This window comes from Heteronotia binoei, chromosome 8 (assembly GCF_032191835.1).
Source record: "Heteronotia binoei isolate CCM8104 ecotype False Entrance Well chromosome 8, APGP_CSIRO_Hbin_v1, whole genome shotgun sequence".
In the NCBI taxonomy this organism is placed as follows: domain Eukaryota; kingdom Metazoa; phylum Chordata; class Lepidosauria; order Squamata; family Gekkonidae; genus Heteronotia; species Heteronotia binoei.
Genome location: NC_083230.1, coordinates 106,325,714 through 106,350,418, shown reverse-complemented (window position 1 = coordinate 106,350,418; position 24,705 = coordinate 106,325,714). Strand labels below are relative to the sequence as shown.

At 44.4% G+C, this 24,705-nt stretch overlaps 2 protein-coding genes across 4 annotated transcripts in view; one reads left to right on the top strand and one right to left on the bottom strand.

The window, feature by feature from the left end:
* The window catches only part of CALD1 (caldesmon 1), a 710,639-nt gene that overhangs the window by 73,112 nt on the left and 612,822 nt on the right, over positions 1-24,705 (bottom strand). The gene's annotated exons all lie outside the window — the stretch shown is intronic.
* LOC132576562 (solute carrier organic anion transporter family member 1B3-like) overlaps positions 1-24,705 on the top strand; it is a 44,209-nt gene that overhangs the window by 3,004 nt on the left and 16,500 nt on the right. For both annotated transcript variants that reach the window (XR_009555756.1, XM_060245819.1), the window contains exons 2-8: positions 4,091-4,249; positions 8,667-8,808; positions 12,422-12,554; positions 13,839-13,948; positions 17,594-17,740; positions 21,605-21,703; positions 24,309-24,554. Coding sequence is in view for 1 of the 2 variants with exons in the window: in XM_060245819.1 (XP_060101802.1) it covers positions 4,115-4,249; positions 8,667-8,808; positions 12,422-12,554; positions 13,839-13,948; positions 17,594-17,740; positions 21,605-21,703; positions 24,309-24,554 (1,012 nt within the window). In the remaining variant the exon portion in view is untranslated. The remainder of the gene's footprint in view (positions 1-4,090; positions 4,250-8,666; positions 8,809-12,421; positions 12,555-13,838; positions 13,949-17,593; positions 17,741-21,604; positions 21,704-24,308; positions 24,555-24,705) is intronic.

The following is a 24,705-nucleotide window of genomic DNA, read 5'->3' as shown; positions in this document are numbered from 1 at the left end:
GAAGACTGGCATCCTTGTGAGGAAGGCTGTTAGCAATATGACTTTTTGGAGGTGACTTGATGACACTTCACACACACACACACATGCATGGGTTTATCTCTGAATCCTCTCTTTATCAGCCACAGTAAGTAGGGGCTATATTGTACATAAAAGAGAGTCAGCTCATTTTCAAGAACTTTGAGTTCTGGCAGATTGGATGCGTGGAGAGGAGATCAATAATGGCTCTGAAGGCCTTCACATTTGAGCTGCTAAATAATATTCCAGGAGTCCACTGCTGAGGTCAGTGACAGATTGGGCAGAAATACATGCATGTAATGGCAAGTCTGAAGAGCCCCGTAGCACAGAGTGGTGAAGCTGCAGTACTGCAGTCCTAAGCTCTGCTCATGACCTGAGTTTGATCCCAGAGGAAGCTGGGTTCAGGTAGCCGGCTCAAGGTTGACTCAGCCTTCCATCCTTCCGAGGTCGGTAAAATGAGTACCCAGTTTGCTGGGGGGGAAGCGTAGATGACTGGGGAAGGCAATGGCAAACCACCCCATTAAAAGTCTGCCATGAAAATGTCATGATACAACATCACCTCAGAGTCGGAAACGACTGGTGCTTGCACAGGGGACTACCTTTGCCTTTTTAATGGCAAATTCACCTGCACACTGTTGCTGAAGTGGATTAAAACTGCATTATTTAGCAATTCAGGGATGCCAGCCTCCAGGTGGGAACTGGGGATCCCTAGGAATTACATTTCATCTCCATACTACAGATATGAGTTCTGCTGGAGAAAACGGCTATTTTGGAGGTTAGACTCCATGACATTATATCCTTCTGAGTTCCCTATCCTCACCAGGATAAATCCCCATATCTCCAGGATTTTCTCGTCTGGAGCTGGCAACCCTATTTAGCATGTGTGAAAGTGCCTTTTCTTCTTCTTCTTCTTCCCCACCACCACCACCACAGGACCTCTTTAGGGCCAAGGAGCACCAGTAGATTTTGACCAATAGAGCATAGCGCTCTTCCAGGGACATAGTGGAGGAGGTGGTCCTATAGATACATCGGTCCCAGACCGCTCAAGGCCTTAAAGGTCATAACCGAAACCTTGACTCTAACTCAGTACTCAACCGGAAGCCAGTGTAGCTGACGCAGCACAGGTAGAATGTGTGCTGTCCATGGCGTTCCATCAGGACTCCGCTGCCACATTCTGGACCCTTTGGAGTTTCAAGGGTAGGCCAGCATAGAGTAAGTTACAGTAGTCTAGCCTGGAGGTGACCAACACATAGATTACCGTACATAGCACTACATTTAAAAATAATCTCAGTTTCTGGTTTTTGCTAGATTTATGTTGAATAAAAGGTAATACTTCTTCAACTCAGGGCTTTTTTTGAGCAGGAATGCACAGGAACACAGTTCTGGCTGGCCTGGCATCAGGGGGTGTGGTCTAATGTGCAAATTAGTTCCTACTGGGTTTTCCCTACAAAAAAGGCCCTGTGCGGAACAATGGTGATGTCAGGGGGTGTGGCTTAATATGCACATGAGTTCCTGTTGGGCCTTTTTCTGCACCCCCCCTGCGTGAAACAGTGGCGATGTCAGTAGGTGTGGCCTAATATGCAAATGATGGTTGTGGCCTAATATGCAAATGAGTTCATCGTGAAACAATGGTGGTGTCAGGGAGCATGGCCTAATACGCAAATGAGTTCCTGCTGGGCTTTTTCTACAAAAAAAATCCTGCCAAAAGTAATTGAACTATGGCATTCATTGACTGTAGCTATGCTATCGTGGAGGACACAAAATGTAGCCATGCTGTTGTGGAGGACACAATTAGGTAACTGGGGAGAAGGCTGAAGTCCAGGACTTCAAAGGTAATGTTGTCAGACCTGTTACCTTGCAGGTCCAGCTAGAGAACCAGAGATTAGGGGTTTCAGAGCATGGATCAGAAAGTTTTCCTGAGAAGTTTAAGTTTGGTCAGGGCTTTTTTGCACCAGGAACTCCTTTGCATATTAGGACATGCCCCCCTGATGTAGCCAGTCCTCCTGGAGTTTACAGTAGGCCCTGTACTAAGAGCCCTGTAAGCTCTTGGAGGATTGGCTACATCAGGGGTGCGGGGCCTAATATGCAAAGGAGTTCTTGCTACAAAAAAAGCCCTGCGTATGGTAAGCACTGAGGAACTTTGAGAGTCAAGCCAAACCTGTAAAAATAGACAGGCTTCACTCAAACCAAAAGAGAAGCAGGCATCTGGCACTCCATATCATAGTGTTTTTTAAACTAATTCCTGGAGGAGAGACAGGGAACCAGAGGTTTGGATTGGTGGATCCCTTAAGGATAGGGTTGCCAATCTCCCAAAGGAGTATGGTGTACTCCTGGGATTAACACTGAACTCCAGGCCACAGAGATCAGTTTTCTTGGAGATAATAGCTGCATTGAAGGGTAGACTGTATGGCGATATATCCTGCTGAGGTGCCTTCCCTCACCACGCCTTCCCAGGATCACTCCCCAAACCTCCAGGTATTTCCCAACTCAGACTTGGCACCCCTAGCTGTAAACACTCAGGGTAATATTGTTGGGAGTTGCCTAGAACATGAGAATGAGAGCAAGGTGATAAAGGAGGGCTGTGTGAGGAGACCAAAGGGAGGTGGGGGATAGGTTTGCCAGGCCTCTGTCCTCAATCCTCTCCTCCATTTTATTCTCACAACCAGGGCTTTTTTTTATATTCTCACAACCAGGGCAGTAAATCATTTGCATATTAGGCCACACCCATCTGATGTAGCCAATCCTCCAAGAGTTTACAGGGCTGTTAGTACAGGGCCTACTGTAAGCTCCAGGAGGATTGGCTACATTGGGGTGTGTGGCCTGATATGCAAAGGAGTTGCTGCTACAAAAAAGCCCTGCTCACAACAACCTTGTGAGATAGGTTAGGCTGAAGGAGTGTGACTAGCCCAAGGTCACCCAGCAAGCTTCTTTGTCATAGTGGGCATTCGATCTTGGGTCTCCCAGATCCTAAACTGATGCTCTAACTACTATGCCACACTGTCTCCTTTCCTTGATGTTTCTTTTATGTATAAATGGTGCAGAAAAGGCCATTAAAAGGAATAACCGGTGACAACAGTTAAAATTGTGCAAACCAAAATCAAAGACAACATACAAAGTGAAAAGGACATAAAAATGGCTACATTGGCTTATTCCAGATTAAAGCCCCTCACTTTGAGATGTTACTGGCTGTCAAAATGGGACTGATTCGATGGCTTTGATCTTTGAGCCAAGCTCACGCTACATTTTTACACTTATGTGTGGTCCCTACAGCCACACCAAAGCTGTGGGAGTCCTGCTTCTTCAAAGAAGGAACAGCACCACTGGGGTCCTATGTTCCCTCCCCACACACAGTTTTTTCACATGAAAACCATGCAGGGTAGGGAAATTATTTTGACAATTTTGCTACTTCACAAGGAGCATCTGTACATACGGAATAGTAAAATCAGTGATGTAACCCCCCCCCCCCCCACACACACACAAATCCAGTTTTTTGTGCAAAAAAACCCCAAACCTTCCCTCTCACACACACACCCACACACACAGTGCCATTCCAAGTCCTTTTGGGCTCTGGGCTCATCTGTTTTGTGTTTGTCTTTTGAGAAGCAGTTCCCCATAGCCGCTGTGTGGCTGTGGGGAACGCAGGCTGATTCCACACTAGACCTTGCTCTGCTCCAGGCTTCCATTTTTCACTGGAGCAAGCTGGCGATTTCACACCAGTGGCTCCACGCCATCATTTTGCACGGGGAAAACATGTGATTTGCCACACCACAGTGTAAACCTTAGGTTTATGCTGTGGTGTGGCAAATCACGGGTTTCCCTGCACAAAATGGCGGTGCGAAGCAACTGGTGCGAAATCATCAGCTTGCTCCGGGGAGAAACGGAAGCCTGGCATGGAGCAAGGTCTAGTGCGGAATCAGCCTAAACACATGTGAAAACGAGCGTAAAATGTCATTTGGCTCTTTGGTTCTCCATCCAAAAGGTGGATCTACCATTTAAATAAAGCATGTGTGTGGAGGGGGTGTGTGAGGAACTTCCTATTTATAGATTATGTAAGAATTTTCTTTGTTGGGAACAGGGAATCCATCCAAGATAAGACATCATGAGGATGCAGGCTGAACCCGATAATACAAATGAATCACCTCTGGAAGTGGACCCTTCTAGCCAGCCTTTGCAGGAGGAAACCTTCAAGGAGCTACCTGTCAAGAAGAAAAGCTCATGCTGCAATGGGATGAAGGTCCAGTGAATTCTGATCATTACAATATTGAACATAGCTAATTGTTTGAGGGTTTGTTTGCTTTTTTTGCTTTGGGGTCATCGGTTTTGGCTTTGGAAGGAAGCCTTCATATCAGTTGGATTTTGTGGCATTCATTGCCCATCTTTGGGCTTAGGCATTTTTTGTCCTTTGCAGTCAAAGTTCTGGTATTCTCCTGGACCCAAGTCATCTCATATTCTGGTATTCTCCTGGACACACCTCACATTCATACCACAGAGCTGGTTACAGATATAGGAGGGGTGGGCAAGAATTTATCCCATGAAATTTACCACCTTCTTTATGACATGAGTGCACACACCCACACTTCCTTTCTCCTCGAGGTGACATCAGAAAGTGCACTTTCTGGCACACCTTCCAACCCAAATGGTGTGGGCAGGATGAAGCACTATAAATATTCCTTTCCCAGACTTGTGAGCACTGCTAATCACTTCCCTCATGGAAAAGATATAAGTCAGGGGTGGCCATTCTTGCTTAACGTAAGAGTCAGATAGAATAAATGTCAGATGTTTGAGAACCACAAGACATGAACAGATATTGCATATCTTTATTAAAACTCTTAATACTTTCTTTGCACAGAAAGGTAAAATTCATATGTATGCACTTTACAACACAACCATGCCAGGAGACTTTTTAAAAAAACAAAAGCTGAGAATAACAGTCCCCATAAGACCAGCATAGGGAAAGGTTAGGGAATTATTTATTTTTTTTGCACCAGTGGGAGAAGGAAACACCTTGACACCAAGGTTAGTAAATATAGCTTCTACAAGAGCTATGAAACTAAGGGGGAACCCTGAGCTTCCCTGTTTAATTCTGTCCCTCCTTCCAGTGGCTCCCTTGGCTCTTGCACTCTCTTTCCCCCCTCTAGCCTCCAGACCACCTGTGTGGTAGAGCAGAAGAGCTTGCAAGCCTGCCCATTTTCCCCTCCTTCCCTGCTTCACACGCAGCCAAAACAGTTGCCTGCCTATGGGCCAGCACTTAGAGGCTGACTGAGGTCCTGATGCTAAGCATGCTTACTTGAGAGTAAGTTTGCTTTAAGTTCTTCCTTGACCTCTGGGAGCTGCACAATATATGTGAAAGAGCTGCATGCGGCTCCCGCACCTCCGTTTGGCCACCCCTGGTATAAGTGACACAACCCTGTAAGATGGTGGGTGTCTGCTTGGCATCTTTCCAGTAGAACGAGAACCATGCTAAGTGGGGTGGGATGCTGATTTCTTGAGGAAGGAATCCCATGGAATTATTCCATCTGTGAGGTTGAGTCACGTAAATGTTTTACTAACTGCATACATCCTGCTGATGGTTATGTGGCCCTCATGTGGGTAAAAGAACTTCTGAAGACCATTCCAGGTGAAGACTGATATTCTAGAAATATTTGCCCAGAACAGGAGTGGGGAACAGTGGCTCTCCAGATGTTTTTTTGCCTACAACTCCCATCAGCCCCAGCCATTGGCCATGCTGGCTGGGACTGATGGGAGTTGTAGGCAAAAAACATCTGGAGAGCCACTGTTCCCCACCCCTGGCCTAGAATGACAAACAGCCAATCAGCTTCAGAGGAAAAAGAGGGGGAACAGTTGTGGTGCTACAAGGCCACCATCTATTGGTAAGTCCTTGTATAGCGTCCTGGAGGAGCACTAATTATGGGGCAGGGCCGGCTCTGCCACTTGGCAAACTAGGTGATTGCCTAGGGCCCCAGCTTTCTGGGGCACTGAATTGAGCACCCCATGTAATTTGGTTTTGTTGTCAGTGCGGGGGTGGGGCACCAGAAGTTAGTCTTGTTTAGGGTGCCAGACAATCTAGGGCCAGTCGTGCCCTGGAGCTCCCTTCCAACTCTTATGATTCTATTATTCTAAATCTCAATTAATTTTGTTTAAAAAGGTAAAGGTAGTTCCCTGTGCAAGCACCAGTCGTTTTTGACTCTGGGGGAACGTTGCTTTCACGTTTTCATGGCAGACTTTTTTACGGGGTGGTTAGCCTTTGCCGTCCCCAGTCATCTACTCTTTCCCCCCAGCAAGCTGGGTACTCATTTTACCAACCTCGGAAGGATGGAAGGCTAAGTCAACCTCGAGCCAGCTACCTGAACCCAGCTTCCACCGGGATCGAACTCAGGTTGTGAGCAGAGCTTAGGACTGCAGTACTGTAGCTTTACCACTCTGCACCATGGGGCTCTTATTTTGTTTACTCACCTGTTAATTAATTATCACATGGCAGTGGGTATAGTGTAGCCAGGAGATCTGAAGATTGTCTGGCAGCCTAAAACTCTAGCTCTTTTCAAGGTGAACCAGATTTATTTGGGGGGCTGGGATAACTATGACTAACCCAAGGTCATCCAGCTGGATTCAAGTGGAAGAGATCAAACCTGGATCTTCAGATTAGAATCCACTGCTCTTAACCACTACACCAAACTCTCTCTCTCAGATTCACCTATAACCATGCAGCACAACTATTCAACTTTTACCACATAGATATAGATATTTATAGCATGTGTCTGTTTGTTTTGGGACAGGATGAAAACACAAAAAGACCTGTGTTGACCTAGCTGGATAATATTTAAGCAATTATCAGCAAATATTGGAAAGACAGGGGCTAAAAGTCAGACTTACAGATCAGGAAGCTCCATGTTTGAATCTTCCTTTCATCATGATCTCGTAAGCAAGCCACTTTCCCTTAGCCTCAGCCCCATCTCTGTAAAACCTTACAGAGTCACATCTTCTAACCTGTGATGGAATGCACTTTTAAGAACCTTAGAAGTGCTGCATAAACAACTAGAAGAATGTGAAGGGCTAATTCTTCACAGAAACAGAGAGCCTTGCGTGATTGAAGTCTTGAGTGGGCTGGTTTGGCCCATGGACTGCAGGTTTAACTCCCCTGCCATAGGGTATAATGGAGAATTGATCTGCAGGTATTGGGCTCTGTGGCAGCTGTTTTTTTTTAGACAGAGGCACCAAATTTTCAGCATTGCATCCAGTAAAAAGGTAAAGGTGCAAGTACCAGTTGTTTCCGGCAGGATGGAAGGCTGAGTCAACCTTGAGCCAGCTATCTGAACCCAGCTTCCACCGGGATTGAACTCCATCGTGAACAAGTTGCCCCTATCCTTCATTATTTCCAATGAAGAGAAGGCATTTAAAAGGTGTACAGTCCCTTTAAATGCGATGGCCAGAACTCCCTTTGGAGTTCAATTATGCTTGTTACATCCTTGCTCCTGGCTCCACCTCCAATGCCTCCTGGCTCCACCCCCAAAGTCCCCAGATATTTCTTGAATTGGACCTGACATCCCTACTACCCACCTAAAATTATGTATCTTGAATGCATAAAGCTGCCTTATACTGAATCAGACCATCAGTCAATCAGAATTAGTGTTGTCAACTCAGACCAGCAGCAGCTCTCAGGCAGAGAGAGACCTATGATGCATTGCCTGGTCCCATCATCTGCTGCTTGGTCCTTTTTAACAGGAGATGCTGAGGACTGAACGAGAGACCTGCTACTTGCAAAGCAGATGTTCTTCCAGAGCCATGGCCTTTCTCACATAGTTCTTAAGTCCAGTATTGCCTACTCAGACTGGCAGCTGCTCTCCAGGGTCTCAGGCAGAGGCCTTTCATATCACCTACTACCCAGTGCTTTTAACTGGAGATGCCGGGATTATAAGAACATAAGAGAAGCCATGTTGGATCAAGCCAATGGCTCATCCAATCCAACACTCTGCGTCACACAGTGGCCAAAAAAACTCAGGTGCCATCATGAGGTCCACCAGTGGGGTCAGGACACTAGAAGCCCTCCCACTGTTGCCTCCCCCCCTACCCCCGCTAAGCACCAAGAATACAGAGCATCACTTGCCCCAGACAGAGAGTTCCAACAATATGCTGTGGCTAATAGCCACTGATGGAACTCTGCTCCATATGTAGATCCAATCCCTTCTTGAAGCTTGCTATGCTTGTAGCTGCCACCGCCTCCTGTGGCAGTGAATTCCATGAGTTAATCACTCTTTGGATGAAGAAGCATGCCAATCAGATGCTCTGTCACTGAGCCACTTGACTATGGCAGGATTGTGGCTAAATGTGTGAACCAACTCCAACAATGGCATTGTGTAAAAATGCTTATCTCTAGCAACAAATTGGTGATGGAGCATTCACACACATACACAAACATAACTGCATCATTTCTATCAAAGGGGGTGGGGTTCCTTGGTTTTGCTCCTATGTACAAGATATGTCTTTAAAGTTATGTAACTTTTAAAGGGCCTTTCATTGACCAACATAGTATTTCTTCTGAAAGGCAGAAGGAAGGCCCTAGAAGACCCTAGATTCTTCTGGATTTTGGGATGACTCCCATGGTTCCACAGAAGCCTAATGTTCAACTTGTCCTTTTTTCTTCCATCTTTCCTAAGGCCTTCCTTGCTGCCCTGTCCTTTGCCTACTTCACTAAGGCATTTTCTGGGGCCACCATGAAAAGTTCTGTCACACAGCTGGAAAGAAGATTCGGCGTTTCGTCCTCTATAGCTGGCTTCATTGGCGGAGGCTTTGAACTGGGTAATTGTTTCCAGGGAGGCCAAATTGGGCCACAAATAGACAAGTTTGTGTGGCTTCTTCCCACACCTAAAATATTGCTGGTTACCATCTTTCATCCTGACATTAATAGCCCAGGTTAGTCCAATCTTGTCAGCTCTCAGAAGCTAAGTAGGGTCAGCCCTGGTTAGAATGTGGATGAGAGACCACAAAGAAGTCCAGGGCTGCAAAGCAGAGGCAGGTGATGGGAAACCACCTCTGAATGTCTCTTGCCTTGAAAACCCTACGGGGTCACCATAAATCAACTGTGACCTGACAGCACTTTCCACTGCCAACACCAGGCTTCAGATTCAGTGGGAGCTCAGGGAGCTCACAGGAGCACAGCTCCTGAACCTTTCTGAGAGTTCCACCTCCTCCTTCTGAGAGTTCCAACTCCTTGTCCATTGAATAGTATGTGCAGCTGAATAACAATCCCAGGATGAGCTCCACCACCTATTTTTTTACAAAACAACCCCTGGCCAACACCATTTTCTGCCTCCCACATCATTGCAACCAAAGCACCTCTCACAAGTCTCAAAAGATCCCTTTCATTTTTCCCAAAGCCAAAATATTCAGGCTCCTTTGGGAATGGGGGAACTGATCTCAGCAAACTGAATTATTTTTCTGAAAATGCCTTGAGTCCAATTCTAATATTTAGAAACCATGTTGTGCTCCAAATGACATCATTGGAAGCAGGGGTTTTTTTTGTAGTAGGAACTCCTTTGCATATTAGGTCATACACCCCTAATGTAGCCAGTCCTCCTGGAGTTTACAGTAGGCCCTGTACTAACAGCCCTGTAAGCTCTTGGAGGATTGGCTACATCAGGAGGGTGTGGCCTAGTATGCAAAGCTCTTGGAGGATTGGCTACATCAGGGGTATGTGGCCAGGCCTAATATGCAAAGGAGCTCCTGCCACACACACAAAAAAAAGCCCTGTTGGGAAGCATTACAAAAGGGTGATTCTCCCCACTATTCCTCTAGGTTTGTCCTAGGTTTGCTAACTTCCCGGTGGGGATGGAGGATCTCCCGCTATTATAATTGATCTCTAGATGACAGAGATCAATTCCTCAGGGAGGGGGAAATGGCTGAATTGGAGGGTGGACTGTTTTATCAATGTAAAAGCTCATTTTAACTTCATTAATACTTGAAACTTTATTAATTGGCATGTTTATGGTATTTAAAATGATAGATGCCTTAATTTTTTGCAAGCAAAACTGTAAATAGACTCAATATTATCTTAGCATACATAATTCATTCTTTATAGTCCTCAAATTCAAATGAGGGCAGCTTTTTCCCTGATCATACTACCCTCTCATTTTTATGTGATTAGGATTTGGTTGCAGGAAATGAAGAAGAATTGCAGATTTATACCCCGCCCTTCTCTCTGGATCAAAGACTCAGAGTGGCTTACAATCGCCTATATCTCCCCCCCCCACAACAGACACCCTGTGAGGTGGGTGGGGCTGAGAGGGCTCTCACAGCAGCTGCCCTTTCAAGGACAACTCCTGCGATAGCTATGGCTGACCCAAGGCCATTCCAGCAGGTGCAAGTGGAGGAGTGGGGAATCAAACCTGGTTCTCCCAGATAAGAGTCCACTACACCAAACTGGCTCTCTTGGGAATCAGTGGCCAGTTTTTGTGAACACTCCAAGGCTTCCATAGCACTTGCTGAAACCTTATCTTCTGGAAATAATGAACTGTGGCTTGAGCCAGTAGATAGTGAAAGCTCAAAGCATATCAGAGATGAATCACAACATTCAAAAATTAGCAAGGCAACATCGCTACCTGATTTTCTGGAGTTGCCAAAGAGTTCTTCCATACTCTCTTTTTCATTGTTTGTGTTCCCCTTGTTGCTTCATTTTTTTTCTCTCTTCTGCACCTGATTGGTACCTCCAGTTGTCACTTCGATGTTATATCACTGTAAATCAGGCAGATTTCCTGCTCAGGAACTATGCCATAGATACAACAATGTAATATTGAAGCAGCCACTAGAGGGAGCAAAACACATGCAAAAAAATTTAAAAATCTGAAGCAATAGTGGCACACTAGCAAAGAAAATCGCTGAAGAGCCCAAAAACTAATTCTAAGACTTTCCAAAATGTGTTCACTGAAACAAGTCCAGAGGCCAGGTCCAGAGAGTTGCCACTGTGTCCTTAACATGTAATCATCAAGTTGAAATGATTGATTGAAAAGAATATCCTCAATGTCTAGATATACAGAGGATCATAGTAATAAGTTCCTGTACAGAAAGATAAAGGAATCGCTGGATTCTCCCCAGGTGGTTTCATATGACCCCCTATAATTTTATCATGCAGTACCTATGTAAAGAAGCCAAACACTACTTAGCTTTTTTTCTTTCTATCTTTTAATCTGCTAAAAACATTCCCATGATTCCACACTGCATACTTATATTAAGAATTGCGGCATCCATTCCCATTTGTCTGATGAAGTCTGCTTAAGAGCATACAAAAGCTTACATTCTGAATAAAACTTAGTTGGTCTTAAAGGTGCACTTGTCTACTGCTTTGTTCTATTGCTTCAGACTAACACTGCTGCCTACTGGGATCTAGCTTTCTTTTTGTTGGTTTACTTCATTTATACCCCATTTTTCTCCCCAATGAGGACTCAAAGTGACTTACAACATTCTCTCCATTTCCATTTTACCCTCAGAACAACACTATAAAATAGATTAGGCTGAGAGTGTTACTGGCCCAGGGTCATCCAGTTAGCTTACATGGTAGACTGCAGGTATGAACCCAGCTCTTGCAAATCCTGGCATAACGCTCTAACTGGTAACCACTACCACATGTTGTCTGTTAGCTATGCAGAGAAACTGATCTTAAGGGTGTATGCTTGACTATTTTCGAACCAAAACAGTGTCTGAAATTGCTTGTTTCATTTTGGGTTGGAAAAGAAAGGAAAGGTCCCCTGTGCAAGCACCAGTTGTTTCTGACTCTGGGGTGACGTTGCTTTCACAATGTTTTCACGGCAGACTTTTTACAGGGTTGGTTTGCCATTGCCTTCCCCGGTCATCTACACTTTCCCCCCAGCAAGCTGGGTACTCATTTTACTGACCTCGGAAGGATGGAAGGCTGAGTCAACCTTGGTCCAGCTACCTGAAAACCCAGCTACTGCCGGGAATTGAACTCAGGTCGTGAGCAGAGCTTAGGACTACAGTACTGCAGCTTTAACACTCTGTGCCACGAGGCTCTGGGTTGGAAGACCCTCCTAAACAAAGCAAGGGGCTCTCAAAGTTTCATAATTTTTTTCAGATTATTTCAGTACTGTTTTCAAGGGATGGTAGACTTGGCATACAGAGAATAGGTCTACCACCCACTGATTCTATTGGGTGGTGGACCTAGTACCTAAATGGAGACCAGGTCTGCCAATACATGACGTTCCTAAGGCTGAAAAAATTATCCCCAAAAAGATTTTGGAAAGGATACCAGTACTCTCAAAATGTCAGTTAAATTAAAATGAAATCTTTTGAAGTGCGTGCCTCTAACTGACCTTGCCAGTCTATACTTTCCTCTCTTTCCTTGTGGCCACTATCTTAAGACCTCCCTTGGTGTCCTTGACGCTTTGTGCTGTTTTTTTAGGGAATTTGTTAGTGATCGCCTTTGTGAGTTATTATGGGGCAAAACTTCATCGGCCACGAATCATTGCCCTCGGTTGTTTCATCATGTCTCTGGGGAGCTTCTTGATAGCAATGCCACACTTCTTCATGGGCTAGTAAGTATTTCTATTTACTTGGATTACCTTGGGGTAGGGTGGCTATCATTTTAAAGGGATTGTTCTGCTTGGTCCCAAGGTGCATCTATTCTACAAACGTATGAAGGTTTCACAGTTATTCCTTCTCCCTGTTTAATACATCTAAAATCAGGCCTCAGATTCAGCAGGAGCTCACCGGAGCGCAGCTTCTGAATCTTTCTCAGGGTTCCCCCTCTTCCTCCCCACCTAACGTCCATTGAATAGTAGATGCAGCTGCATAACAATCCCTGGATTAGGAGAGCAGGCAGCCAGCCAGCCAGCCAGCCAGCCACCCCAAGCAATCCTCATTCACCCCTGGAGAAGCCCACGCCACCCTTTCTCCACTTCTTATGGAATTTTGGGTGGTGGGTGGCTTTCTGGTTGGGAGAGGGGTGGCCCAGGAGAGCCCCAGCTGGATTTTTAGACAGCCCAAGCAGGCCTCACTTGCCCAGGGCTCTCCTTACTTGCATTGGGTTGCTTTTGGCGGGGGGGGGGGGCGGCATATGCTAATGAGGTATGCTAATGAGCTTCACCACCTATTTTTCTACAAAACAGCCCCTGTCTAAAATTATAAAATTAATCAGATGAAAATAGATCATCAATTGGAATTCCCATGTGTTTGAGCTTCAACATGATTCCATGTAGCCAAGCGGCATTATAAGGGTCTCTTTTTAAGTAGCTGAGCAGGCTAGCTGGTTCAGCCCTATAATATATTCGTAACCAATATTTAAAAGATAGAGTCTGAGCTTTTATTTCAATCAGAGATTGGCCTGTTTCTGAACAGGTTACTAAATAAGGAGCACAATTGGGTATTCCTATGGCTCTTACATGATGATAAATTTTATAAATGTTTGATTTATAATATGTATGTACGTATAATATGTATTGTTTTAATTGCTGTGAGCCGCCCTGAGCCTGCTTCGGCGGGGAGGGTGGGATACAAATTAAATATTATTATTATTATTATTATTAAGCAAGTTTGGCCACCCGATGCGAAGCCAGCTGGAACTGTGTTCCTGCTCAAAAAAAGCCCAGAACAAACTTATTTACCATGAAACTATTATCACAGATCAAAGCACTGGGGAAAAGCAATTTTTATTATTTCCAAATTTTGGGGGGATCTTTATTGCTTCCAAATACTTCAGTCCTGATTCAAATTATGCTATTGAAAAACCTTAATTTTGCTTTTCTCCTAGTCACTGACGACAAATACTTCCGTATTCTTTCATTTACTTCAGTGGGCATCATTACAATTTTTCTTTTCAGTTATGAATATGAGACATTAACCCATTCATCATCAGACAACACGACATTCAATATCTCTCCGTGTTCAAGCAATCAAACTGTTACAGGATTAGAAGGGATCCCAGGTTCAGGTAAGGTGGTGATTTCTGTACACAGAGTTACCGCCATGTAAGTATGAAACTATGTATTCAATTCCAGATGGCACTGCTGCTGAAAATGGCATCTTTGTGTCAAACTATTTACTTCTCCTCTGGAGGTGCACATTCAGTTGTGATTGGAAGTGACATCACAATGCTTTAGAAATTCCTCTATCTCTATGCTAGAAATCATAGACATTTGGAAATTCCCCAGAGTGTCTCAGTCTTCCATTTTTGCTCCCACTGAAGCTAAAAGGTTGGCTGGCATGAGTTCTGACTCACAAAGCTAACAGACAGACAGACAGACAGACAGACAGACAGACAGACAGACAGACAGACAGACAGACAGACAGACAGACAGACAGACAGACAGACAGACAGATAGATAGATAGATAGATAGATAGATAGATAGATAGATAGATAGATAGATAGATAGATAGATAGATAGATAGATAGATAGATAGATAGATAGATGCTACTGGACCTTATTCTGTATTGTGATGTCACCTGTTCATCTGTTTCTCAACTTTGCCACTGGTGGAGGGCCATGGAAATACATGTGATGATCTCACAATTAGAGGTAAGTGATTCTTCATGTTTCAACAGAGAACAGGGAGGGGGAGTTAGCACTGGGATGGTACATGAAGGATATGTCTTTTCCCCGTAACTGGGCATGACAGCCTTGTAGATGGAACCACTCCCCCCCAAAAAAATAATAATAATCCAGAAATAACAATAGAGCAGTGTTCTTCATATTCTTAAAACATGAGTTTCTGTCCAAAACTGTCCTTTGGGAGTCTCCAAGCCAGCACCAACTTCCCTCACAGTATTTCCCTTGCTCAGCTTCTGCCATTGAGTCCTGAGGCATGGAGAGTAGGAGGGTGAATCTTTGTTGGAGGTATTGTGTATTGCATCTCACTGGGCTCTTGTTGCCTGAGCCTGAGACAGGCACTCCTTGCAAATCAGGATCCTGAAGCCTGCAAGAACTAGCCAATTAGGATGCTAAGAATGTAAAACTTGTAACAAAGAGATACAAATGCAGGATTCTGGAATGAGCCAATAGGAGTAACTGTTGCTGCTGTGGAGAGGGGTGCGGTTAACCATGGCCAGAGTGTATATAATAAGTGAAGAGTCTGTGCTGTTTGTGACTGTCACCCCAGAGTCAGAAATGACTGGTGCTTGCACAGAGGACCTTTCCTTCCTTTCCTTTCCTTCTTGCAATGAGGTGTTCTTAGTTGATTCAGAGCTGGCTGAACTCACTTTACAACAGGAGGGTGTTCTAAGGTGGCTGTTCCATCAGCACTATGCAAACATATGGCTGGCTGAGTGGATGACAGCTGTGTCAGGGGTTCAGTTCAGTTTATTTCAACCCAAGTTCTGCCCAGAAGGCGTTTAATAAAAACAAGTAAATAAAATTAACAAAAAGTATTAATAAAAACATACAAACTGTCACGTACCATACCGAGACCAACAAAAAGGACTCATGCAGGGCTCTTTTTCCTAGCAGAAGCTTCTCTGCATATTAGGCCGCGCGCCCCTTGATGTGCCCAATCCTCCTGGAGCTTACAGAAGGCCCTGTACTAAGAGCCCTCTAAGCTCTCGGAGGATTGGCTGCATCAGATGGGCAGATGAACTCCTGCTAGAAAAAGAGCCCTGCTCATATGTGCTGTTACAACCAGCGTTCCATAATTCTGGCATACATTTCATAAAGGCGGGGTGTGTGTGTGTTGTTATTTGAAGATTTCACCGTCTGCTTTCGTATTGTGCTTACTGCTATATGAAATTTTGTTACAGGATGAGTTATTTCTTTAGGAAAGTCTGAAAAGATGAGGCAAGTGTAGGATTGCTCTGATCTTCCTGGGGAATTGGTTAAAACTGGCACACTATATTGAGAACACATTGTTATTATAATAAGGATGGTGTAAACCCAGGGTAAGAAATGTAGAGATATCTGCCTTTTAGAAAAACTGTGGGTGAGGCATTAAAATATGCCAAAGTGCAGATTTCCCCAGGGCTTGGGGCTCTCTAGGGCAGTGATATAGTCTGTCAGCAGAGTTCTTAGAATGGTGCATTCCAGTAGAGTGCTGCTGCAACCAGGTCCTATTGGATTGAAGGATTGTCAGTGGTTTATACCAAATGTTACCCATGAGATCTGCCCTTTGCCTGGCACTGGCAAAGGGCAGATCCTAGGCTGCTGGTTGAGTGTTCTTCATCAGGTTCTTGCCTCTGCTTTGGTCCTCCCTCATTTCTGATTCTGGGAAGACCTCTGTGAATGTGGATTCAGGCTATTGGACGGTGTTGATGAGGTGTGGGGCTTGTTGGGTCTGGTTTAGGATGGCTGGACTGGTCAGGCAGCCGTCCTTACCTTCACTTAGCAGAGTGCTTCAGCACAGCAGCATGGCCTAGTTTAATGGTTACCACACTATCTCACAAATTGCAGACAGCCTTTCCTTCAAGTTAAAGAACCAATAATGGTGTATCTATTTAAAGAAATACAATGTTTGAATGTAGTGGAGAGAAAGAGTATCTAAACTATTCTTGCTAACTGGATGGCTTTGGATTGTAGTAGGCTATCTGCTTAAGTCAGATTGGGAGGAGAAACACCATGCTGTTCCTCCTGATGCAGCCAGGAAAGAGGAAGGAAGTTCCCTGAGATTACATTCTACTGGTTAGAGAGGGTGAATGAAAGCAGTGCAGAGAGGAAGGAGACTGATATTGTCTTAGGAAGGAGACTGATATTGCCAAGTCCCCCGCAGCCTCTAGTGGGGAACTGTTTTCACGCACGCTCCATGCAAATGATGTGATGACATCACTCACAAGTGACATCATTGCGCCGATGACATTCCACGCCAGCTGCTCTAGGAGCTTCCAAGAAAACTCTACAATAGGTACCATAGAGTTTTCCCTCCCAAATTGCTAGAGTGTCTGGGAAACCCATAAAGTTTTCCTGGGAGCTCCTAGCGCAGCAAGCGTGCAATGTCACCGGCATGATGGCATCACTGCAAGGATCCCACCCCCCCACCAACCCAATGCAGGCCGGCAGGTTGGGAACCTCCTGGGCTGGGGAACCCCTGCCTGGCCCGGGAACTTGGCAGCCCTATATTGTCCTAGCTATCTCTATGAGGTTTGTAGTCTTGGAGGACTGAGCAAGAGACATCGCCAGTCTGTTCTTCTAACAGGACTTTCCAGGTGGTTTCTGGTGTGTTGGGTCCTGGGAGGACAGGGTCCACAATGGGTTCCAGTGGCAGAATCACCTGCTCCTCCTGCAGAGTTCAGACTCTCACAGATCTCAGGGTTTGAGAGGGATTCCTCATCATCTGGAAAGTCTGCCTCAGTGGAAGTGGAGCAAACCATGACCCCCTCATTCGTGGATGGAGCCAACAGCCTTGGAGAATTCTGTTTCTGAGGGGAAATTAATGTAGCCCTTCAGAGTATGTTTTGGCCCCTGAGAATTTAGCCATGAGCTACATCTTCCATAGAACGTGTTTGGGAAATGTCACTACCTCCTGTTATGTTTTCAATACCCACAATTTTGGGTATTCTACAAGTTATAGTGAGCCCCAGTTATCCATGTTTCTGTGAGTGACTCTGACTGCCATTTTATTTTATTTTCCCTCTATAATTGCTGTGATTTGCAGATTGCAAAAAGGAAACCTCATCGAATGCATGGATTTATGTCTTGCTGGGGAATATATTGCGTGGAATTGGTGAAACGCCGATAACGCCGCTCGGTATTTCTTACCTTGATGATTTTTCTAAAGAAGAGGATTCTCCTTTTTATGTAGGTAATGTCTAAAGGATGTCTCAAGAATATAAATTCAGGTGGGTAGCCATCTTGGTCTGAAGCAGAAGAACAAAGTTTGAGTCCAGTGGCACCTTTAAGACCAACAAAATGTTATTCTAGGTATAAACTTTTGCGTGTTTATACCCGGAATAAAACTTTGTTGGTCTTTAGGTGCTCAATTGGGGCTCAATCTTTATTCTAGAATACAAAGCAAGACCTAATGGAGGAATGTGGATATTCAGATTGACATAAACTTTACTTATAATCTGCCCTTTTCACTTTAATCAAGGTGGATTACAAAATTAGAAAATCAATGCAATAAAGGGAAACAGTTTTAAGACAGTGTGAATATTCAGATTGACAAGGCTTTTTTGTAGAAAAAGCCTAGCAGGAACTTATTTGTATATTAGGCCATACCCCCTTATGTCACAATTGGTTTTTTTTTAATGTCCTCATTTCATTTTAAATGTTTTATTAGGTTTCAAGGGTGTTAGGGAACGGGTTGGGGTGAGGGTGTAAGCCTAAGTGCCCCCAAAACGAGGTTGGGGAATTAGTCAGGTAGGCACCTGGCTCAAACAGGGATCTTTTACCAATGTATACCAGGCTCAACCATCCAGAGAGTAAATGCTCAATGAAAGGACTCTAATTTGATAACAACCAGTTGTACTTTATTTGGAACAGTATAGTTCTTTCACACAAGATAAAATGCAATTCAATCACACATTCACACAGGTCTGAGAAACATAGATAGATTGATAGGGGAACATATAAGGGTATACACACAGGGTAATATTTACCATCGTAGTCTTCCAGGAAGGTTCCCATGGCGACATAAGAGGACAGGGGAAATGGACCCAAAACTGTGGCCAGAATTGGGGTGGATCTAGACAGCGGAACTGGGATACTGTTAGATGCACACATGAGTGGAGTTGGGTCAGAGGTTATATAGACTCCCTTGGCCCTTTAGGGAATGGGAGGTGACGGGGAGGAGAGATGGGGAGGTTCTGTGATGACCACGAGGGCTGGGCTCCATCAGAACCAATGGTGAGTTCCCTGAGGACACCTGATTGGGTGTTGGCTTGGACCAATGAGCTTTACCTTATTTCTGGGCATCCTAGAAACTTCCAGGTGGCACCAGGGTCTGGGACGGCTCCACAGGTATCAGTATGGAAATAGTTGGGGGCATGGGATTGTTTGAAGAGGTGACAATAGGGAATCAAATATGCACCTAGGTCTCCCCGGTATAGATCAAAGACTGGGGTGTGCCAGGAAATGCTCTTCCTCTTGCTCTTTGATCTCTTGGGTAGGGGCCATTGTCTAGTGTCTTGTTAGGCAGAGAGTGTCAATAGTTGAGCTGTTAATCCATTCATGTGCTAAACGGGTTGCTTGCAGGCTGAGGGTGACTTGAGGTGTGTACGTGATCTTCCCACTAAGAAGGAATGAAGTCCAGCCTGGCAGGGTATGCTTGGATAAGCTTAGGCAAAAGTGAAGCGGATGCTGGAGATGGAATCAGGAAAGCATGATGGATCCTGGTGTTGTTAGCCTTAGGTTCATGGAGGCAGGCTGGAAACATGGTGGCCTGGCTTCTCCCACTGCAGCGGCCAAGACTGGGCACACAAGGAGCAGAGTTCTGGCTAACACCCATCCAGATGTAGAATGCTGCTGCAAAGCTGAGGCTTATAATGTCCACATAAGCTTTAGAAACTGTAAGCAAAGTCCACTTCTTAGAGCAGATGTGTGAGAGTCAAAACTCCAGGCACCCTGGCAACCATACTGGTGATCACGATGTCCATATGTATGAAAAGTAGGGGGCTTTTCCTCACAAGGGATATTGGAAAAAAAGATGTTACATGTTTACATTACAGATATAAAGCATAGAAAGAACTTCTATGCATAAAAGAGAAAAACAAAAATTACTAACTGTAAGTCACACATTACTTTCTAATTGTCTAACATTGCTAAGATAAGCCTTAGAGAATTCTGTTTCTGAGGGAAAATTAATGTAGGCCTTTGGAGCATGTTTTGGCCCCTGTGAATTTAGCCATGAGCCATTTGACAATAATTTCCATAAATTGAGCCACATATAAATCATAAGTTCAAACCAGTGTATCAAGCCATATATAAAATGGTTTCCAAAGGTTTTTTGAATCTTGCATAAATTTGCCTTTCAATAAAAGAGAGAATGAGTCCAGTTCTGCTGTCTCAAATAGTTTCTCAATTAAGTCTTATCTTTTTGGCACCTCTTGATGTTTCCAACCTTGCACTATTAAAATCCTTGCTGCCGTGGTGATATGAGCAATCAAGTGTTTTGTTTCCCTTTGAATATTCACTGGGAAGGATATTCAGTAAGAACAGCTCTGGTACAAATTGTATTCGCATTTTCAACACTTTCTGCAATAGCTCATGTACCATTTCCCAATATTGTGGAAATCTACAATAAAATTGACTAAAGCGGTTACCTCTAAAGAAAATGTATATAAAATGTTTTATAGATGGTACATTAATCCAGAAAAACTATCTAAGATATATCTTAATGTCTCTAATTAGTGTTGGAAATGTACTTCCCAGGTGGGCACATAGGTTTTTTTGTAGATAAAGCCCAGCAGGAACTCATTTGCATATTAAACCACACCCCCTAACACCAAGCCAGAAAGAACTGCATTCCTGCTCAACCAACCTCCCCACCCCCAGCAGATTGACATAAACTTTACTTATCTGACTTTTTCACTGAGACTGAAAGAGGATTACAAAATTAGAAAATTCAATGCAAGAAAGGGAAACAGTTTAAGACATACCATAACAACTGGATTATGAAAAAAGAAAACGGAAAACAATGAAGAGAAGGAACTCGTAGCCAACAGCAGTTAGTAGCATTTGACTTTCACTTTGTCTGAATTTGCATTTTATATACCAGGGGTGGCCAAATTGTGGCTCAGGAGCCACATGTGGCTCTTTCACATGTATTGTGTGGCTCTCAAAGCCCTCATTGGCTGGCGCGAAGGCATTTGTTGGCAGCATGGAGAATGCATTTAAAGTTAAAGTCTATTTCTTTCCACCTCTCCCTCCCTCCTCTGTCCTCATGTATTTTCCTTCCTTCCTTCCTTCCTTCCTTCCTTCCTTCCTTCCTTCCTTCCTTCCTTCCTTCCTTCCTTCCTTCCTTCCTTCCTTCCTTCCTTCCTTCCTTCCTTCCTTCCTTCCTTCCTTCCTTCCTTCCTTCCCTCCCTCCCTCCCTCCCTCCCTCCTTCCTTCCTTCCTTCCTTCCTTCCTTCCTTCCTTCCTTCCTTCCTTCCTTCCTTCCTTCCTTCCTTCCTTCCTTCCTTCCTTCCTTCCTTCCCTCCCTCCCTCCCTCCCTCCTTCCTTCCTTCCTTCCTTCCTTCCTTCCTTCCTTCCTTCCTTCCTTCCTTCCTTCCCTCCCTCCCTCCCTCCCTCCCTCCTTCCTTCCTTCCTTCCTTCCTTCCTTCCTTCCTTCCTTCCTTCCTTCCTTCCTTCCTTCCTTCCCTCCCTCCCTCCCTCCCTCCCTCCCTCCTTCCTTCCTTCCTTCCTTCCTTCCTTCCTTCCTTCCTTCCTTCTCTCAAACATTTGACCTTCATGTCTTGTGGCTCTCAAACATCTTATGTCTATTCTATGTGGCTCTTACATTAAGCAAGTTTGGCCACCCCTGTTATATACCCTTCTAGAGTTGAAATTATTTTTTTTCATGTCTACTGTTTCCAGGAATTATATCCAATGTTTAAAGTCAGCTTTGGAATTAAGGTTTCCAGGGAGTGCCTGGCAACCAGTGGGAGGGTTGTAGGTGGAGGCATGAAGACATGTCTTTGTACATTGGAGTGGACTGATACTGTGTTTCTCTTCATTACAATGGCAGGCATTCTGCACACCATAGCAATGATTGGCCCAATTGGTGGATTCCTCTTGGGGTCTGTGGTTGCCAAACTGTACGTGGACATTGGCTTTGTGGATCTGGGTAAGGATGCCAGGTGAAATGCAAGGATATGGGGTTCTTATTTACAAGCTCTGTTAGTAAATAACAGGGTGGAAGAATCACAAATAAATAAAATGGTCTACGATAGCTCTTCAAGCACCTTAATATGAGAGTAGGGTTGGCAGGTCCAATTCAAGAAATATCTGGGGACTTTGGGGGTGGAGCCAGGAGACACTGGGGGTGGAGCCAGGAGCAAGGTTGTGACAAGCATAATTGAACTCCAAAGGGAGTTCTGGCCATCACATTTAAAGGGACTGCACACATTTTAAATGCCTTCCCTCCATTGGAAATAATGAAGGATAGGGGCACCTTCATTTGGGCTCATAGAATTGGACCCCCTAGTCCAAACTTTTTGAAACTTGGAGGGTGGTTTGAGGAGAGGCACTGGATACTATGCTGCAGATTGGGTGCCCCTACCTCAAAAAACAGCCCCAACAGATCCCCAGATACCTGTGGATCAATTCTCCATTATACCCTATGGGAATCAGTCTCCATACGGTATAATGGAGTGCCCAGCAGACATTTCTCTCCTCACCATACCTGTGGATTGGCAATCCTATATGAGAGTAAGTCATTCATTTTTGAAATAAATATTGAGAACTTTAGAAAGGGACTTAATGAACATGTGTGAATTTCTTGCATGTTGACTTTTTTGCATTCTTTTTTTCCTCTCTTGTAAGTTCCCATTTCTCTTGGGAGGGGTGGGGGGTGCTTCTGTTTCACATATGTTTTGCTCCGTCTAGTGGTTTATGTCTGGCATATCTCCCTGCAGATTTGAACTGCAGGTTTTTATTCTGAATATAAACCAATATAATATTGAATTGACCACTAAAGGGAGCCAAAAATTTGTGGATCAGAAAAATACTGAAGAAACAGAAACTTACAAGAAAGGAAAATAAGAACATAGAAAATCCCTTTGTCCTGTCCCCCCCTCCCCCCTGTATTCGTGCATTTGCTCTCAATAAAAATGAACCTGAGAGTGCTGGCAAAAAGCATTTCTGGCATTCATTTTTTTTCTGTTTTATGACTGTACTTAATTGGGTTATCAACTGTGTTTCTTGGGAAAGTGAGCAACTGGTTGGCCACTGTCCAAAACAGGATGCTGGACTAGGTGAGCAAGTGATATGATCCATCAAGGTTCTTCTCATGGTCCACTATGTAAGTAAGCCTCCTAATAAGATCATCTTCCAAGCCTTGTTCTTCATAAATTGGATCCAGTGAATTTTCCCACTGCTGAAAAAGAGGACAGAATCTCCTTAGATCATCAAAAAGGCAATGCTGGAAGTCCTAAGGCCTCCATGGAAAAAAGTCATGTAAGATGGAGGCAGTAGGAAAGAGAAGTATTGGGCAAGACTGATCAGAATAGCTGGTTGGATCCAACCCCAAGTGTGCTCCATTGACACTGTCATGCTTCCTGTGGATCAGGAATGAAGTTTTGACTTTATCTTTGAGTTCTCCATCAGTCCACTGCCAAGATATGATCATTCTTCTTCTATAAGACTGTAAAAACAAGAGTATCCCCCTCTTGTTTACAATCTATTAATGCTTATAGATCTTCTCCACTCTGGTCTACTTTTTATATTTATTGTGTGGCAGAGTTACACAAAAGAACTATATGATAATATAGAATATGGAAACAAGTTGCTATAACAGATATGCAGACCAATTGGACAATTCCCCCAAAATACTAATATCTAGATTTTCAGTCCACTCAGTCATAGCTGGGGAGAGTTCAAATATGCTCCATCACATCACCCTGGAAAGCACGATGCTCACATTCCTGTGACATGGAAAATAGTTTGGTGGACTGCACCACAATAGCAGGGCTTTTTTTGTAGCAGAAACTCTTTTGCATATTAGGCCAAACACCCCTGAAGTAGCCAATCCTCCTGGAGCTTACAATAGGCCCTGTACGAAGAGCCCTGTAAGCTCTTGGAGGGTTGGCTGAATCAGTGGTGTGTGGCCTAATATGCAAAGGAGTTCCTGCTTCAAAAAAAAAAGCCCTGCACAATAGCATTTGGTTTGTGGTATTTTGTCCCATTTAAACAAGAGGTCTGCGCAACTGGCAAAGCCTGTTCATGTTCTATTACAGGGGTGGCCAAACTGTGGCTCGGGAGCCACATGTGGCTCTTTCACACGTATTGTGCAGCTCTCGAAACCCCCACTGGCTGGCTTGGAAAAGATATTCTTCTCTTTAAATCACTTCTCCAAGCCATGCCAGCTGGCAGCTTGAAGAATGCATGTAGAGTTAAAGTTGCTTTCTTTCCACCTCTCTGCTCCCCATCTATTTTCCTCCCTCCCTTTCCTCCTTCCCTCCCTTGTGGCTCTCAAACATCTGATGTTTATTCTGTTTGACTCTTAAGTTAAGCAAGTTTAGCCACTCCAGAGTTGTCTTCCATACTTTACACGGCAAGCCCTGAGGGCCCCTGGTCTACTGTTGTCACGCCACAACCTTCTTGCCTATATCCCATGGCTTTCCATTGTGTCAGCTGTTTAGACCATAAACGCCTTGGAGGTAACTCCTATTGTAAAGTACAGCAGATGTAAAACAATCTGTCGATGACATTGACTTGAACTTGTCTTTCAGGTACAATTACTATAACCCCGACCGATTCCCGCTGGGTTGGTGCCTGGTGGCTCGGCTTTATCGTGTCGGGTGTCATCATTCTGATTTCTGGCATTCCTTTCTGCTTTTTGCCCAAAAGCCTGAACGTGAAAGATGAGCCCAGGCTTACACAAAAGCTCCCAGAGGCTGCGCAACTTAATGGCGATGGATGTCAGATACCCAAGTCTGAAACTCAGGAAGCTGTGAAAAGGACATTAGGTTTGAAAGGTAAAGAAAAAACACGGCTCAGATCCAAGGATCCATCTCAACCAGTGTTCCCTCTAAGCTGAGTTAATGTGAGCTAGCTCACAGATTTTTTTGCCTCTAGCTCACACATTTTTGTCTTAGCACAGGAAGGATGACCCCAGAGCACGCTAAT